The following is a 19,895-nucleotide window of genomic DNA, read 5'->3' as shown; positions in this document are numbered from 1 at the left end:
CTAGATCCCATAGGAGTAGCTATTGGCTTGCAGTCATCCATATCAAATCTTTTCAGCAAATCCCTGCAATACTTGGATTGACTTACAAAAATGCCATTATCAAGCTGTTCGATTTGTAGTCCAAGGAAGTAATTTAACTTTCCTATCATATCATAGACATTTCAAATTCTCCTTGCATCATTTTGCCAAAGTCACTACACAAACTTTCATTAGTAGAACCAAAAATAATATCATCTACACAAATTTTAACTAGTAAAGTATGATAATTTATTTTCTTTATAAATAGAGTAGTGTCGACCTTCCCTTTGGTAAAACCTTTTTTCTATCAGAAAATTTGTTAGACGATCGTACCACGCTCATGGAGCTTGCTTTAGACCGTAGAGAGCTTTCTTTAACTTGTAGACATGAGAAGGATGTTTGTAATCTTCAAAACCAGGAGGTTGTTCTACAAACACTTCTTCTTGAATGTAGCCGTTGAGAAAAGTGCTCTTGACATCCATCTGATATAACTAAAAATTAAGAGAGCAAACATATGCAAGTAATAGCCTAATAGCTTCAAGTCTAGCAACCGGAGCGTAGGTTTCATAAAAGTCTATACCTTCTTCATGATTGTATCATTGGGCTACTAGTCTAGCTTTATTTCTAACAATAACACCATTTTCATCAGATTTATTTCTAAAGACCCAACGAGTTCCAATGACATGCCTATTTTCGATCTAGGAACAAGTTCCCAAAATTCATTCCTCTCAAACTGGTTTAATTCTTCTTGCATAATAAGAATGCAGTGTTCATCCTCGATTGCATCATCAATCTTGAAGGGTTCTATATGAGAGACGAAGGCCATGTTTAGACAAACATCATGCATTCTACAAGTAGTTATACCTTTACTTATATCACTGATGATTTTGTCAATAGGATGATTTCGATGAGTTCTCCATTCTTTTGGTAGATCTGAGTGAATATGCTCTTCTTGAGAAGATAGATTATCATCCATTCTCAATTCCTCAGGACTAGTTGTAATATCAACAATAGAATTTTCTTTAGCAGGGGAACTTGGCAAGACGTCTTCATCACAAGATATCATATCTTTTAGTACATGATTGGTTTCATCAAAAGATATATGAACAGATTCTTCCATGGCTAGAGTTCTTTTATTAAAGACTCTATAAGCTTTACTCGTGATAGAATAGCCAAAGAAAATTCCTTCATCAGCTTTTGCATCAAACTTGCCCAAGTTATCCTTACTATTGTTCAGAACAAAACATTTACAACCAAGAACATGCGTATGAGAAATGTTTGGTTTTATACCTTTGAAGAGTTCATAGGGGGTTTTCTTAAGAATAGGTCTTATAGGAACTCGATTCGAAACATAATACGCAATGCTAACTACATCAGCCTAGAAATATTTTGGGAGGTTAGTTTCATTTAACATTGTTTGAGCCAGTACTTCTAAGGACCGATTCTTTCTCTCTACAACACCATTTTGTTCAGGTCTCTAGGAGCAGAAAAATTGTGGTTGATCCCAAGATCATCACATAATTTTTCAAAAGAAGAGTTTTGAATTCTCTCCCATGATCACTTCGAATAGCAGCGATTTTTAGAGATTTTTCATTCTGATCTCTTTTAGCATAAATGCTAAAGGCTTTGAATGCCTCATTCTTATGAACAAATAATAGAGTCCAAGTATATCTAGTAAAATCGTCCACTATAACAACAGCATAATAATTAGCACCAAAACTTTTTGTCCTTGAGGGACCAAATAAATCCATATGAAGTAATTGTAATGGTCTATCGGAAGAAACCATGTTCTTTGGTTTGAAAGAGGTTTTTGTTTGTTCAGTTTATTTTAACAAACTTCATTTTGGGTAAACCAACAACTAAATCTTTCTTAATGAGTTTATTCAAATGTTCCATGTGAATATGAGCAATTCTTCAATGCCAAAGCCATGTATCATGATTATCATTAGCTACTAAACATGTTATAGGTAAAGCAGAATCTACTAAACATGAAATCCATTGTCGCATAATTGACTTATGCTTAGAAGGTTGTGCTTGAGTCCTTCAACATATAGTACACCTTCTTTAGTTCTTGAGGGTGGATTTACAATTCTACCAACTCCAAGAATTTTTCCCTTGTTGTTATCATCATATGTGACATATCCTTTGTCCCTTAGAGTCAGGATAGAGAATTTACTTTTATCGCCCGTCATGTGTTTTGAGCAGCCGCTATCCAAGTACCATAAATTGCAGGCGGCTCTCAACTTTTCCTACAAAACAAATTAAGTTTTGTTAGGTATCCAATATTCTTTGGATCCCAGGTGGTTAGTACCTTTCTCAATCCATCTAAATTTTTCTAAGGGTGCACCACATTTTCTAATCATGCACGTGCATATGGGTTGATGAATGTGTATCCTAGATTTTTCAAATGCATGGATACTTTTCTTTTAAAAGATTATTTTCTTTTGGACACTTGGTTTTTTAAAAACATGGCGTTTTGAATAGTCAAGACCTCTACGGTCTGTTGAGTGTCTTTGATCATTAATAATTTTTTCTAAACTTTTACCACTCTTGTTTATCTTATTAAGTTTAAGACTTAATGTTGATACTTTGTTTTCAGAAGTGATGCAGTTTTGACAAGAGGATGATGAAGGTTTGTTTCTAAATGCATCTAACTCAGACTTTTGTTTTAGAAACATTTTTGTTAATTTGACATATTCATCATGCAAGTCATTAAATACAGATTGAAGTTTAGAAGAAGATGAAGTTCAGAAGAAGAAAATAGATTAGAGTCATTTACCTCTTCATCATCAGAATGATGAGATGCCATAAGTGATAGATGGGCTTGCTCTTCGTTTTCTATTTCAGATGCAGAACTGTTATCATTATCTTCCCAAGCAATGTATGTTCTTCGTCCAGTCTTTGTGTCATTCTTTCCTTTGAAAGAACTCTTTTTCAAATTTGGACAGTCCATCTTCATGTGACCAGGTTTGCCACATTCAAAACATATAAAGTTTTGATTTGAGGTGGTGGCATCATTATTTTTGGTGAATTTCCTTGTTTGATCAGTCTTTGCGCCTTTGTTCCTTTTTATGAACTTGCTAAATTTCTTCACGAAGAGACTATTATTTTTGTATCATATTTTTCTGATTTTAGAGAAATATCTACCCACTTTTGATTTTAGAGAAATATTATTCTTCTTCTTTTCTTGCTCCTCATGTTGATCAAGTTGGCTAAGTTCTAGTTCATGTTCCTGCAGTTTGCCAAACAAAGCAGCCAAAGACATTTTGGATAAACTTTTCTTTTCAGAAATTGCAGTTACCTTTGGTTGCCATGTTTTGGTGAGTGATCTTAGAACTTTCAATTTTAAGTCACTATTTGATAGAACTTTTCCAAGTGCAATAAGGTGATTGGTAAGGTGAGTAAACCTCATTTTCTCTCCAGGCTTCATACGAAACATTTCGTATTCCTGGGAAAGAGGGTTGAGTCTCGATCTTTTTACTTCCTCTGTTCCTTTGTGTGTGGTCTCTAGAATATCCCACATTTCTTTTGCAGACTTACAATTTGATACTCTAAAGAATTCATCAATACCAAGTGCGGAGGTGAGGATGTTCTTTGCCTTTAAATCATATTGCACCTTCTTTTTGTCTTCATCGTTCCATGAAGATTTTGGCTTTATTTCCCTTATACTGTTAAGGGTATATATGGTCCTTCTTCAATGGCATTCCATATGTCCAAGTCTTGAGATTCAATAAAGATCATCATTCTTATTTTCCAGAAATCATAGCACTCTCCAACGAAGCTTAGAGAGTGGTTGATGTTGGAACCTTCTCCTAGGAATGATATTGAGGCCATCTTGATATAGGATCAGACTTAAGAATATCTTACTCAAATATAGCTCTGGTGCCAATTATAAGAACGAGGTTGCAACTAAGAGGGAGGGTGAATTAGTTGACTTAAAAATTATGGTTACTTTTTCTGCAAAATCAAGAGTTAACGTGTAGCGAAAAATATATGAAGAAAAATAATCAAGATAAAATGAAAGAGATAAGTGAGAAGAAAATACACAGTGATTTTTATACTGGTTCACCTTCTAGTTCACTGAAGGCTACGTCTAGTACTCTTGCAGCACAATTGATTTCTTCACTAAGAATTATGAGTTGTAATTATAATATCTCACCTTGAGATTTCTATGTACCTTACACACTCCCTAATTCTTATTCACTCTTGGAAAACATATTTCCAAATGATTCTAATCCCCTTTCTTTTCACGAAAGAAAGTATTATGCAACAATATTGAAGAATGTAAAACAATGGCATATTGTCTTTACAAGTATGAAAGTAGTATAACTTGCAATCCAATCAACTCTTTATGTATACCAAGTAATAATGCTCTTTGGAAAACTTTGAAACACTTCTAAGCAACTTCAGAAAAATGACTTTGAAAGTTTGAGTGCAAGTTGCAAAAAGTGTAGAGAAATAATTTCAGAATAAGTTTAAGAGCTTTTGGAAATTGTATAAGAGTTGTGTGTTGTTGTTTATTGTTGTGTGTTTGTGTTATGAGAGTTAGAGCCTTTATATAGACTTTCCAAACACCCATGGTGTCTTTCCGAAAGTGTAGGAGTTGTTTGAAGTGAAGAGATTTCGTTTGAAGTGAAAACATTTCATTTTCAAATCTGAAGTCTAATGCAACATCTCTCAATAATCGATTACTGACAGCGGGTAATCGATTACCCAAACTCTCTGTCCACTGTTCATTTAAAATTAAATTAGAGTAATCGATTACTGCAATTTGGGTAATCGTTACTCAACTTTTCAAAACTGGTAAGTTGTTACTCAAAGACATTAATGGATTACTCTGAATAGTTTTAAGTTGGATAACTTTTTTCTCACACACATAACCTGTTACTTAGATGAAGTAACCCGTTACACACTATTTTTGAAAATTGTTTTAAGTATTTTAAAGTGTTTCAACTTTCTTCAAAAATAGTTTGAGCATTACTACTTTGTATATTTAAGAGTTTTAGGATAGAAGTACCTATAGAGACTTAATCTAATTATTTTGAAGCTTTAATCTTCTTTGTCTTCATAAGTATTCTTCTTTTTCTTATTTTTGGTGATGTTGGTGTCTTCATCAAAATCGTGCCAAGATCAGGAGCAAAGATCTTCTTCACAACATTCTGATCTCCTTTCATTCTCATTAAAGTGTGTTGTCGAGAATTCATATTCCCGAAAAAGTTAAGTTTCTCCTTTGGCTATCTGCTCATAATTCAACTACAACTATATGTTGAAGGTGCGACACTGCAACTGAAGATCTATTCCACACATTTAAAAATTGCGAGAACTCAACTCTTCTTTGGTGGCATCTTATTTTCTATGAGAAATCCTTCTAGACTAACCAATCCTTCATATCTTGGATTGTAACTCATGCTAAACTCTCAAACGAACGTCTCTTCTTAGCAGGCATCTGTTGGTCCTAGTGGTGGCATAATCAAACAGTCTTTGGATATGTTATTGGAATATCTCTTACGTTTCTCGGAATGGTCACACAATTCCAAAGATTGGTATGCTATTGATACAATATTGAATGAAGCAATCATTTCGTCTATCTATTGGTGTTTCCCAAAAACTGGAAGAGTTAATTTTAATGTGGAAAGAAGTTGTAGTTAGCAAGACCAAGCGATTAGAGGAGGTGGAGTTATTTGCAATCATAACTATATTTGGCCATCTAAGTTCATTGGAAATTTTGGAACTAGATCTTCTATCCAAGATTAGCTCCTGCCCAATGAAGATGGTCTTGAGTTGGCTTGGAAGTTGGGTCATCGTCAGATTACTTTGGAGACTATTACCTTGAAGCAATCCATATCATTATTGATAAGGTACAAATTCATTTGAATCCTATTGATTAAGTGCTTCAGAACATCTGTGAGTTATTTAGGTGGAATTGGGATATTCAAGTACATGTCTTCATGAGAACTTTAGAATTTAGGACACTTCACCCACAAGAGCACTACCCATTATGCACATAGATCTTTCAACTTTGTTGCAGTTTCTTTCTTGTTTTCTTTTATTTCCGATGTACTAAAAAAGTAATACTTACAAACTTAGGGATATTTGTTTCAAAGGATCTTGAGTTATTCTTCCGAATGCGAATATCGGAAAAATATGTTTCCATATTTGTTCCAAGTTTTAAAAGAATATTCCAAAAAGCAGTTATCCTTTAGAAAGTAGTTTAATTATGTTTTTATATTTTTCATCCTTAGTAAAATAAGCCCCTATCTAAATGTTATTCAACCTTTCCACCACCTCCAAAATTGAAAATCTAACCAAAAGAATTATGCATAGTAACAAAATAAAACTTATTTATTTCATCCATTATTATTAATTATTAATAACTATATTTTATATTGTATAGTAGATATATATATATATATATATATATATAAAGACTACAATAATAAAATATCCATGTTACATAAATATAAATTATGATAATAATTGATAATGGCAAAAAAATATGTTCTATATAGCATTATTTTTTTGTAGTTGTACATTTTTCTACCGATATAGTAAAATAATGAATATTATTGTTTTTCATTTAATTTTTAAAAAATTAAAACAACCAATTTTATATACTAGTAAGTGGGTCGGCTACATGGATCAAACAATATTATAATGTTTTATAATAAATTATGTTCATAGATAAAATATTGATCTCTAAACATTTCATAATCATTTACCTACGGTTTTTCTTGGTCTCTCTTGCTCTAGAAATTAGACTAACATCCATTTGATTCAGTCTCCTTATCGGGCTTATAACAATCTCACCGCACATGCCCAAACTACTTAAGACGTGATTCTACAATTTTTCTTCAATAGAAGTACTTCAGGTGTATTTTTTAAATTATGACATATATTCTCAAGAGTATACATCATCAACCCAAATAAACTTTGAAATCATTTATAGGAATTCTCAAATTTCAATGAAACATGCTTATTAAAATACCCAGAAATAATAATCTCGGTAGTAGAATTCTTGGAAATTTGCTTCCTCCAAATGTAATTTTATTGTTTTTCTCGATGAAGCAAAGGGGCTAGGACCCTGAATTACAAACCTCTACTATAAACCGTAGAGGCATTATGAAGTAAAAGTTTAGTGCTACAAAAACTAGGTGCGACATCAAAAGTATAAAATATCTTCTCTAAGGATAAACCAAACATTGCTAACTCAACCGCAACAACATTTGCATCACGGAAGATATGGCCACACTGAAAGTGATTGAACTTCGAGGAGATGGAACAAATGTTGGTTATTAGCACCGAACGGGCGTGAGTTTGCTGGGAACCAACCCAAATCAGATAAATGTTGAATGCTGAGTCAGCTTCAATAAAAGCATTTGTGAATCCACTATGTTTTAATAATCTCAAACCTATAAGAATTCCACATAACTCTGCTTGGACGACTAAGCAGGTGCACAATTGTTGAGAGAAGGCGAAGCTGAAAGCTCCATAGTGGTCATGCGCTACACCTCCACAAGATGCCATATGAGACAATAGAAAAAGATCCATTTGTGTTCATCTTGATCCACCCTAAATCTAGAGGAATCTAACGAATAATAGGATTGTTAGGAAGGGTTGTATGAACTGAAAAAAGGCCTAGATTCCTGAGTGCTTTCTCTGAGCAGGAACTTATAGCTAAGATCTCATTACATATTCCTACATGGGACGTGGACAAATTTTGAAAAATTAGCTTGTTCCTACATCTCTTGATTGTATCAATTGCGGTTCCAAAAACCAAAGGCCAATCCAAGTCACCAATTTTACTATTATTGACAGGTTCTCCATTAGCCAAGAGGGGAGATCACTATTAAAGAAGGAGTGAGAAGCGGGAACATTTAGTAGGGAAGTCCATACAGCTTTAACGAAGGAATAGTCCCTAACCATATGCAGAACAGACTCCGAAAATTGACAACATGGGCATATGTTGGAGTTGGTCATCCCTCTTCGCAGACATTGATAATTTGTTGGGAGACAGTTGGAAAATAATCTCCAAAGCATAATGTTGATACAGTAAGGCCCTTTCCATTTCCAAATAGACTTTGCCAGAGGGAGAGGATGGCTGTCAAGATGACCCGCAAGCAGGGAGTGGACCGACGCAATCGAAAAGGAACCATCCTTGAGCGCAACAACATCACTGTATCCTCAACCAAATGGTCAGCTGGCGGATGCATCGCTAAAATTTTATTAGCAATTTCTAGAGGAACCAAGTCAAACAACAGTCTAGATTTCCAATTCCCCACCTCATTTAAAAATTTGCAACAATAGTAACAAAGGAGAGGTTCTGGTTTTGAGCCCAATGGTGGTGTTCGAAAGAATTCTCATTTGGTATCCAACTATCTGTCCAAAAATTTTTAGCTTGTCCATTCCCAACTCTCTAGTCCAAGTTGTTATGAAAGCTGGCCCATCCTGCCCGAATTCCTTTCCACAAGGGGGATTCCTTGGAGGCTTTTGATATAAGAAGGATCATATCAGTGTCTCATTTATATTTGCATCTTATTACTTTAACCCAGAGGTCATCTGGCTGATTAATAAGATTCCAGAACACCTTCATCATTAAACTTTGATTTACTAACCTAGACTGCATGATATTTAGCCCTTTGGCCAATTTGGGTTTACACAAAGAATTCCAATTTTTCTAGCGCGTCTTTCAATGAGAATCGGTCTCCCCCCACACAAAGGACCGACAAAGTCTATCCAAATCGTCGCAGATAGATGTAGACAACAGAGAAGTCTGTGTTGCATAGGCAGGGAGAGCTTGCAACACTGAAGTAGCTAACATTAGTCTTCCCGCAAATGATAGCTGCCTGCATGTCCAACTACTCAAGTGATATTTAGCATTCTCCAAAATAAATTTGAAACGATTATAATGATTATCCAGGTGTTGAATTGGCACACCCAAATACTTGTCGAGATTAGTAGTTCTGGAAAACCCAAGTTCAACAACAATCTAACTCCTCACGTTTTTGTAGACGTTTTTTGAGAAGAAAATCCTTGACTTATCTTTGTTTATCCTTTGCCCGGAGCTCTTGTAGTACATGTCCGGACAAGCTTTAATGACCTCCAAGTGGGAAGAAAATCTTTGACTTATCTTTGTTTATCCTACGAATAGGATAACATCATCCGCGAAAGCCAAGTGGGTCTATTCAGGCTCGTTCCTACCGATTTTAATCAGCTTCTGTAAGTAAGCTTCTCGAGCAGCATAAATCAGATGGGTAAGTCGTTCCAAATATAGTACGAAAATATACGTAGAAATGGGATCTCATTGCCTTATGCCTCACTGGGGAATAAAAGGGTCTAGAGGATCTGGATAGAAATATTAGTAATACAAGCCATAATTAAATTTACTAGATTACTTGGCAGGGCCGCGTCTATGAGGGTGTCCTTTATAAAATTCCAGTCTAATCTATCATATGCTTTTTCGAAGTCTAGCTCGATCACCATCCATCCAATCTTAAACAACTATGAAGTAAACCAAAATAACAAACTCTTCTAAAGACTTGGTCAAACAATGAAACAACAAACAAGGAATCTAATTCAACAAGATGATACACGTTCAACAATTTAGAACTGTTTTTAATCTATATGATTTTGCTTTAATTTTATATAGTTGTTTGTTTTTATTCAAAGTAGCATATGTCAACACACTTTCCCATCGTTTGTAATGCGTAGTATGTATGCTATAAGTGTCAAATATAGTACTTTGTGTTAAATATTTGTAATATGTAGTTGAGTTTATTCGATTGTTGTAATGTCTAATTTTTTAAATTTGAACATTCAAATAATTGAGTGACTCACAATTATTTTTGTAGGTGAAGCGTATGATTATAGTGAAATCATTTAAATAAATTTATCATGTTTAGAATGTAATATACAAGATTATCATAAAATGTTTGTCAACTGCATTCTTATTTTTTAAACTGCCATATTTAATAATGTTATTACTGGAAGGTAGTAATAAGCCAAGGTGTATTGCCACAACCTCTTAAATAATACCTTTGGATATATACAGAACATGGCAGTTTTTTAACCTTTGAAAACTTTTTTATATAACTGCCCATTATTATGAATTATTATGATACAAAAGATGTAGCTTTTTAACTTCTTTCATGATTGTAACTCACAGTCCAACCATGAGCCACTTTTGGAAATATTTTAACATAACTGTCAACCTACACAAAACAAAAAAACACACATAGTTATCTTGAATAAATATATGATAATCTTGTATATGAGTTGATCCAATACACAATTGTACATGATAATCTTGTAACCAAAAATGAATCCAAGTATACTTATCTGACATCAGATTTAGTAGCTAGGCAATACAGATAACCATCATCAATCGTTGAAATTCATAGCCTATTATCCATAGGTTGGGTAATTGTAGAGATTGAGAGAATGTTTATGATTCACATAATGATTTTTTCTAATTGCAGACTAAAAAAGATGATGTTTTGAATGAGTTGAGACAATAGGTCGGTTAATGTTAAATTATTTGTTCTATGAACCCATACAATACGATAAACAAAAGATTCATGGATGCATACTATAATATAATTCACTTTGGCATTTCATCGAACAGAATGTAAGTGAAGATAGGTGAAGAAGAAAACCATGATAAAAATATTTAGGCATAAAACTTAAGAGAAGATGAGCGAATTATAATCTTAAGTGCATACCTTACATTTCTACATATCATCCAGATTATGGAGGGAACTTCTGTTGATGGCACATTCTCTACACACCATCCAGATTGTCTATAAAATGTAAAATTGCATTATATTCACATTCTACATGCAAAATGGAAAATGAGAAATGATAAAGTACCATAAGAAAATAACAATGGGAAAGGGGAAAGTAGTGAATGAGAAACCCATACCCCAACACCTAGTTAAAAAGTAAAAATGGGAGAGGGGTTGAAGAATTATTTTAAGTTTTTGCTTTATATATTAGTATAGATATAGATAATATAAATGAAATCGTCTATATTTTATTTTCTTTATCTTATTTATTTAGCCTCACAAATGTATTTTCAATTATAAAGAAACCAAAAAAATGAAGTATATAAAATTATAATATAGGCCAATGAAGAAGGATTTAGAAAAACAGTTGATAGTACCAACGTGAAACAACAGTTCATCCAGGATACAACACAACCTACAAGACATTGGTCAAGTAATCCTGCTAGATCTGTTGAATGATTAAAAGTCAATGATTTAATTCATGAGAATGACACTTGTTGAAAGAGACAATCATGCATTCTGAAATAGATTAGTTCCTTACGTAAAAAGTGAAAGATATCCTTAATAGTACAAAAAAATCGAGGATACAACACAAAAAGCCAAGTACTTGAAGGAAAGAAAAACAATAAATCATACTCAAGAATTATTCTACAAACTTCCACTCATACATAAAAGTTACATATTTACAAGATGATTGGTTTACAAACAATATATATTATTTTCTTTGTAGGTATCAGTTATAGATCACCAGATGTTATTTTTGTCATCAATGATTGATTTATAAATAAAACATGATACTTGAGTAAAATGCTTTATACACTAATTTCATAAGTCAATATATTATTAAACCTATCTTAATGAGAAAAGAACATTGCAACGTAAGTTGTTCTGACTAGTATTATCAAGCCACCTCAAGTCCTCAACTAATGTGCCTTCCGTTCAATTTCAATTCATGCAAACTAGAACAATTCAAAAAAGATAGAATACTACTAAACAATGGTTTTGTTTAGCATAACTTGCTTATAAGCTATTTGAAAACTTATAAGTCAATTTGAATCTTATAAGGTGGTTGGGGACTTAACCAAGATCCTTATCCTTTAATCTTTATGTCTCTCTGTTCCGGATCAATCAAAGTTTATCAATAAGTAAAAAATAACATTTTATATAATTTTTATTTTACAAATGTAATACATTAATATTTATTTGTCCAAATTTTCAGTGGATGAAACAAAGAATGGTACACAAATTAGGGACAAATGATCAGGATTATGGGGCTTGTGATGTAGGGGTGAGGAGGCTTTGGATGAGGTTTTTGGGTTTGGTGTGAGTGATTAAGGATCCGTTTCCAAGTTAGATTTTGAAAAGGGAAAAAGAAATAGAAAATTTGAGAGTCATAAATAACATTTCCTTTGCAAATTTAACTCGCATTTAAAACCTAATTTTTTTAGGATTTGAGTATATTATGGGGTGAAAAAGGGTAATATGAAGAGTTATGTCCGATATGATAGCTGTGATGGGACTAATATTTCCCTAAATTTGTGAAAAAAACTAATTTAATAACCATATATCAATTTTAGAAACTGTCAGAATTTATCCTTTCAAAGGACGAATTTGGATGGAATCATTCATCATTTTGACATATCCATGTGTATTATATATGTGTCCTATTCCTATAATACAAGAAAATATATGAAAACCCAAAAAGTAGAAACGGGAACTAATACCAAAGCAAAGTTTCACCAAATAGACAAGATCAGAATTTGAAATACATCTTTTACCACTACTTACAATAACCAACCATGCAAAGGCAGATGTAAATGACACAGACAGAAGTTTTTACAGATTGTCTATCAATACCTTATCAAACAAAAGAATGTAAATACCTTAGAACTTATCTACACAAACACCATCTCTTGTAACCTCATATGCTTCCCTACTCCTTGTTTTCTTCATGCCAGCTGTGACATAAAGCTTTGATCCCTCAGAAGTAAGAGTAGTCACTTTTACCCAGATCAACAATTTTGTCTTCATTCCCTCTATCTCTGATAGCTTCCCCTTCTCCAGATAACCACTCACGGTCGTGAAGAAACGCAAGACCGACGAATCCTTGTATCCTACCTCACAGATTTGAGGAATGTAAACAACAAGCTTTCCTGTCTCTACATTAAATTCGTAGTTTGTTGCGTCGCGGGGAAAGATTCCTATTGGTAGATTGTACTCCTTTAGCAACTCCGGTAATGCCTTTTGCATCTTTCCTGTGAAGAACATTTTATGTGAATTTGGAAGTAATATTAACCAAAATACAAACAGGAAAACTTTCATGGATAACTTTATTTTACCTCGATAAATTTCCTGATCAGAGTATGATATTAATACTAATAATAGTAACAAATACCAAACAGAGAAGGATGAATGAAAGTGGGATACCATTGTTTTAAATTGTGATTGTGGTTATTGTGATTGTGGTTATTGCGGCCATTGTGATGCGAATTGCGCTCATTACGGTGTGAACTATTTTGTTAGTAAAAGAATATTTTTGAAATCGATACGGTCGAATGTGGCCCGATGCGGTTGCGTTGCAACTCAAATGCGGTCTGAATGATTACATTGCAGGCCGATGTTGCCATATCATTGTGATTTGGTGTCACACCGCAATTGTGGTGTGATGCGGTTGTGACAATAACTGCAACCGAATATTACGACCGCATAGCATGATGTTGTCTGCAATTTGAATCACCATGAGATACTACAACAACAATCTAGCCTTAGTCCCACTAGATGGGTTGACTACATGAATCAAACAGCTTTATAATGCTCTATCATAAATCATGTCCATTGATAAGGCACTAATCTCTAAATTTTTTCTAATCGTTTCGCCTAAAATAACTTAATCAACATTTATTGCAGAAAGTGTCATTTCCAAAATAACTTAATCAACACAATTATCCATGTTCTAAGTTTTAATATTCTCAAGTTGTTGTACAGTCCACTTATCATGGAGATCCCTTGTACTTATAATTCAGATGAAAATCAATTAGATATAGGGTTGGTTCAAGCATATGTTATTAGCAGCATAGTTTGCAATGTAAATAAGAACAGAATGTTGATGCATTTCTTTGGTGGGATTGTGAGGTTAAATAAACCAGATCATAAATATTGCACAGATTTCAAAGCTAGGACTTGTAAGATAAATGTTTGAGAAAAATATACAAAGAGGAGAAAAATACAGACCTTTTACTTTGTTAACCAACCATCTGGTTCCCCCTTCAATACTGGTAGACAGAGACTAATGAAAAGAGGGTGTCAGATAGACAGTACTCAAGCAATGATAATTCATCTACAAAATTTAACATAGTCCAGTGGAAACATCTATTCACAATTAAACATCTAATGCTATAAGGCTCCATTGGATCCCCAGGATTCCTGGAAGCAATACTTGTTGGAAGGGACAATCATGCACCTCGAAATTATTCATTACCCATAAAATGAGAGAAATCCATAGAGTTGGTAAGGAAGATGATGCTAGATGATCTAATTCCTTTCAATTTATCACCCTAGGGAGAGGAGGAGTAATCATAATGACTACTATGAAGCACAGATACAGATACTATGTCGAATACGATACGTATCCGATACATTGACACATATTTTTTCTAAAATATAGGATACAATACGTTCAAGGATACATGTATAAAATAGTAAAAAATACATAAAATATGTAAAATAACAAGTATAAATCAAAATATCAAAAATAGAAAATAGAAGTTATAAATATTGTCCTCCAAAATTTCGTCTTTATTCACCTCAAATACATCATTTGTACCCTAAGCTAAGCAGGACAAAAAAGATGGTAAGTCAACCATTAACTCGTTAACAAATCAACACCTTTGGTCAAAAACTAGAAATTACCAATTATGAAAGATAAACAAAAACCTGTCAATACAGAAGCTCATTATCACAATGTAATCAGATGCTTAGATAATTATTGGACTACAGGGCATACTGCTGCACTACATCCGACTTGGTTAATCACAGAAATAGCATAGTACCAACAAGGTGTTGATCTAGTAGTATAAGGACCTACTAGATCCTCAGGTACACCAAAATGTCAAGGTTCGATTCCTAATAATAGCGACATTTGTTGGGAGGAGCAGTGTCGCACTTGAAAATAAATTAGTTTCTTACCCAAATGGTGAGGGAATACCCTTGGTTATGCAAAAAAAGAAAAAAAAGAAATAGCATAGCTACATATTGTGCTTCTCTTTGCATCTTAAATTCATTCCAGAAATATGAACTAGCAAAAAATGCTATTGCATTATACACTCAAGTTATAGAGCTTCTATATGTTCCCCTGTTCATTCCCAATTTAAATTTCGTACTAGGGGTTCAAACTATTCAGCACCACGGTCCAGACAAAAACTTCACTTTAGAAGGAGTTTCCGATTTCCAAGTAAATTTATTAAGGGTGAAATTATATCTATTTGGAGAATGGGTTTAGAAGTAAATGAGATTTTACAACTTACAAGAAAAACCACTAGAAGGGTCAATAATCCAAATTCTATCTGGAAGATAAGAGATTTACATTTTTTCCATAAGAAAAATAAGAGATTGTAAATGTTGACTATTCCTTTCATTAAGATTCCTGAAAAGGTGAAAGCTCCAGTAAATAGAGTCACCTTAGAAGGAATAGAAATGATGGACCAGTGCATTATGTAAAGAAAAAAGATTGTAGAGGCATTGAAACGCCTCGGTGAATGGGATGCCACCCACTCAATGTCTTCACAGAATCTAGTAAGAGAACCGTAGCCCAATTTTAAGGAAAGCCAAAGGGATGAAAGAATCGTAACAATAAGAGAAAAATTCCCAAGGACATCCATGAGCAGCATTGAGTGCTAGATTGGAATCCCACCCATTCTGCAATTGGCATAGGAAAAAGGGAAAGATAGTAACCGGAGTGAATGGTAAACAAGAGTGATCAAGTGTAATTCGACCATGCTAAGAGAAGTAAGCTCCCATCAAATTAGCCCAAGGTTTAGAAACCTTATGGATGACAGGTTCGCAAAAGTTAGTGTTAATGCCCAGAGAGGCAAGGAAACCACACTCATCATTTGTCACATTACCGAAGGTTTAGAAACCTTAATTTTCAGTCAAGATATAAGCTCAAAATTTTGAAAGAGATTAAGAGCATCTGAGAAGCTCGCATCACCATTGGCCAAAAACTGAGAGAACAGTGAGATCTGCAAACTGAAAATGAGACACCAAAACCCGCTTGTTCCGAGAAAATTACCTATAACAAGTCCTTCCATATCTATAAAATTAAAAGGTTTATAGCATATTTTTCTCTTCAACAAAACCATAAATTATGTACCGAAAATGAAAAATGTATCATAAATGCAAAATCTAAGAGCTTGTACTTGTCAGAGGCATAAGAACAACTATTGACATAATGACATTGATTACGTATTAAAATTTAAACACTCCAATGTCCTAAACTAGAAGAAAATATTTTCATTATTTGCTGTATTTCTCTGCACATCAATCCACTGTCCCGGCATCGCAACCAAAGTAAATATATATAACCTGCTACAGTAAACTTAATGCATTGCTTATCATTAATTTGAGCATGCACGCCTCTCCCAAAATACTGTCAAAGATATGCTTGACATTAGAATCAGGAAACTTAAGAAAACAAGATGAGGATCATATGTCCCATTTGGTGTACCAATCTAATGGGAAAGCTCCATTTATTTAAAAAGAAAATTTATAAAAACAAAACTTAATATTTTAATATTATTTCATGAACTTTGATTGGTACGGAATATGAAGAGAGAAAAATTATGAGACAAGTGATCCTTGGTATAAGAAAACAAAGTCACCATTAACAGCCCATTACCACTAGTTTTGGGGCGGCACCAAGGTTTTGCGTGCAGTATTTATAGTTAACCCATAACTTTTAAACAACTATTCTGTTTAGGATGCATGATTATCAACAAATGTTAGTCCCAGCTTTGTGAATCAAACACTTGACATTTTGGTCTATTTTATTCTACAAAAAAACAATACAAGTTCTTTAACTTAGCTCCCAGAAATAAATTATTTTATTCTTTAGCCTCGTGAATAAAAATCTTAAACACCCAATTATAGTTAGTGCAACTGTGCAAGGAAGCAGCTCCTCATACTTTTAATTTTCCATTGTAGTCAAAACTCACACCTAAAATTGATCATATCAAATAACTTAGTTCCAATCTCCAAATAATAATAATTACAACTCAATATTTCATCATTAATTTTCAGATCCTGGGAAGATCCCAACCATTAACACTCTTATTCACCCCCATTAAAATTTGAATAACTATGACTAATTTCATACTTCAAATTGCAAACTTTATGTTACCCATGATTAAAAAATGTGAGATTGTGAAAAAATAAAAAAGGGGTTATGTGCATACATTAATGTCGTCACCAACGGAATTAAGCTCCTTGGAGGCTTTCTGGTTGAACCAATAGGATCCGACCTTGTTCAATATCTGATCCATCTCCTTCTTCTTCTTCTAAACAATCCACAATCATGCAAGTTGAGGATCTAGTGGGGCTTTACACAACTACCCAAATTGTTTGATCCAAAAAACTAAAAGGGTATCTATCTCTCTTCGTCCTTTTCTGAGAGAAAGAGAAACGTAGAAGAGAGGAGATGGAGAGCCACTTACCCTGTTTCTTCCTGGGACTTTTTCGGATGTACTTATTATTGTTCAATAGTTATATCCATTTTTTACAGACTGTATACCCATACTTTACTTTGGGTTTTAATGGTATGTTTTGGAGATGAGTTTTGGCATGGGATGAATTTAAGTTTGAATGTTAAAAAGTAAGTTACTTGTACATACCGATGATGAGAAAATATTTTTTTATTACATTATTAATAGCACATATATTATTTATACATTATATATATATATATATATATATATGAGTTTTGCTAATCTAGGGAAATAAATTTTTAGTTTAAGTAGATTAGTATTATGCACCAAAACTTTTATACCAAATTAACTCTTATATCTCATATTTTAGTTGTAATAATATTAGTTATTGGGGTATTTTTATACTTTCCATTTTATAATAAATCCAACCTTATCCCTAATTATATATATGAGTTTTGCTAATATAGGGAAATAAATTTTTAGTTAAGTAGATTAGTATTATGCACCAAAACTTTTACACTATGTTTGGTTCTTTTGAAAAAAGAGGAAAGAAAAAAGGAGGAAGGAAAAGTGGTGGAAAATATTATTTTCCACCATTTGGTTCAACACTAAAAATGAGGGGAGGAAAAATAAGCATGGGTCTTAAACAAAAAGTTTTTCTCCCTATTTTGTGAAGAAAATTAAGAAAGGAGAGAAAAACATCAAAAATTCCAAATTTGGCCTTCACCATGAATGAATTTAAAGAACCACAATCTATGTGAAAATATATACAATTTAGTAAAATTCTTTGTTTATATTTATTTTAATGCGAAATTCGTTAACTTAATTTTATTTTCGTTACTTCTAAACTCAAAAATTAATAATAATTGTGTATTGTCCAGAATGAAAAGAAAAAAATAAACATAATTACTAACAAATAGACAAATAATAAATAAATTAGAAAGACAAAACGCAAAATATATAGAAGTGAGATTGTTAAAAATATAAAAGTGATTTTAAAAAATTAGTTATACTTTACTTAGATATATTGGTGAGAAGAAGATATAAGATGTTAATAATTTTTATTGAATTTTATAAACATAAATTATTATATTAAACTTAGTAACTTAAAAATATTAATCAATATTATTAAAAATAAATTATTTAGTTATGTAATTTGCAATATTAAAAAATAGTATTTAAAAATTAGATATGTATTGTCATTTTAAATAAATATTTAGTTATGTAATTTAGTTATATAATGAGGGTAGTTATGTCATTTTAAATATATTATGTTTAAATATGTATTTTCTTTCCTCTTACTTTTTTTCCATTTTCAATCATATTAAACAATAAAATTATCATCTCATTTTCTACTACTTTTCTTTCCTTCAACTTTCTTTCCTTCCATTTTCTTTCCTTAACCAAACATAGCCTTGTACAAAATTAACCCTTATATCTCATATTTTAGTTGTAATAATATTAGTTATTGGGTATTTTTATACTTTCCATGTTATAATAAATCCAGCCTTATCCCTAATCTTCTTTCCCCTCTCCCATTAACCTATTTATCTCAAAGCAGCAAAACCCCTCCACCGTGAAAGAACTTGAAGGTTGATATGACCATGTATCATTGCTTTTCTATTTATTGTGTAATTTTTGTATTTTACCTGTTGCAGTTGTTGTGTTTGCAATGAGAGTATTAATAATATATAAGCATATTCAATCTCTGTTCCCTAACTAGTGATATATTCTAATTTCAAATAGCACAAATGAATCATTAAAGGGCTTCCCAACAATACACATAACAGAGGATATGCATGTGAAGAAGATCTTGCTCTTGACCTTGGCACGGTTTTGATGAAGACACCAACATCACCAAAAATAAGAAAAGGAATATGACTTATGAAGACAAATGAAGATAAAGTTTCAAGACATTAGATAAAGTCTTTGTAAGTACTTCTATCCTAAACTCTTAAGTATATATAAGTATAATTGCAACTATTTTTTAGAAAATGTGAGACACTTTTAAAAGACTTCAAACATTTTTCAAAAATAGTGTGTAACAGGTTACTTCATTGAGTAACAGGTTACATGTGTGAGAAAAGAGTTATCCAACTGAAAAACTGATTTTTGAAAGCTGAGTAACCGATTACTCAAAGTGAGTAACCGATTACTCAAAATAATTTTTAATCATCTGTTGGACAGAGAGTTTGAGTAACCGATTACTCAAAGTGAGTAACCGATTACTCAATGTAAAATTCAAATTTCAAGTGGACAGAAAGTTTGAGTAACCCATTACTGAGAGCTGTTGGAAGTGTTTTTCAGATTTCAAAGTGAAAGGTGTTCACTCCAAACGAAATCTCTTCACTCCAAACAACTCATACACTTTCAGAAACCTTCAAAGAGTGTTTGTAAA

At 32.8% G+C, this 19,895-nt stretch overlaps 1 protein-coding gene across 3 annotated transcripts; it reads right to left on the bottom strand.

Moving 5' to 3' along the window:
* Nucleotides 12,534-17,503, bottom strand: LOC109349886 (uncharacterized protein At5g01610-like). Of its 3 annotated transcripts, none has more exons than XR_002108053.1 (4): nucleotides 17,249-17,401; nucleotides 14,031-14,085; nucleotides 12,622-13,054; nucleotides 12,534-12,573 (listed from the first exon to the last, which is right to left on the bottom strand). XR_002108053.1 is itself a non-coding variant. In XM_019590943.1 (4 exons), exons 2-4 carry the CDS (start codon nucleotides 17,333-17,335, stop codon nucleotides 12,684-12,686), a joined length of 513 nt encoding a protein of 170 aa, XP_019446488.1. In that variant the 5' UTR covers nucleotides 17,336-17,353; nucleotides 17,405-17,503; the 3' UTR covers nucleotides 12,537-12,683. The 3 variants fall into 3 exon arrangements, 2 of the variants coding, with proteins under 2 accessions (XP_019446488.1, XP_019446476.1); XM_019590943.1 differs by adding an exon at nucleotides 17,405-17,503 and having other exon boundaries at nucleotides 12,537-13,054; nucleotides 17,249-17,353; XM_019590931.1 differs by having other exon boundaries at nucleotides 12,537-13,054.

The sequence above is a fragment of the Lupinus angustifolius genome, chromosome LG01, assembly GCF_001865875.1.
Source record: "Lupinus angustifolius cultivar Tanjil chromosome LG01, LupAngTanjil_v1.0, whole genome shotgun sequence".
NCBI lineage: Eukaryota > Viridiplantae > Streptophyta > Magnoliopsida > Fabales > Fabaceae > Lupinus > Lupinus angustifolius.
The sequence above is the reverse complement of the archived record's forward strand: the minus strand, read 5'-3'. Positions and strand labels throughout refer to the sequence as shown.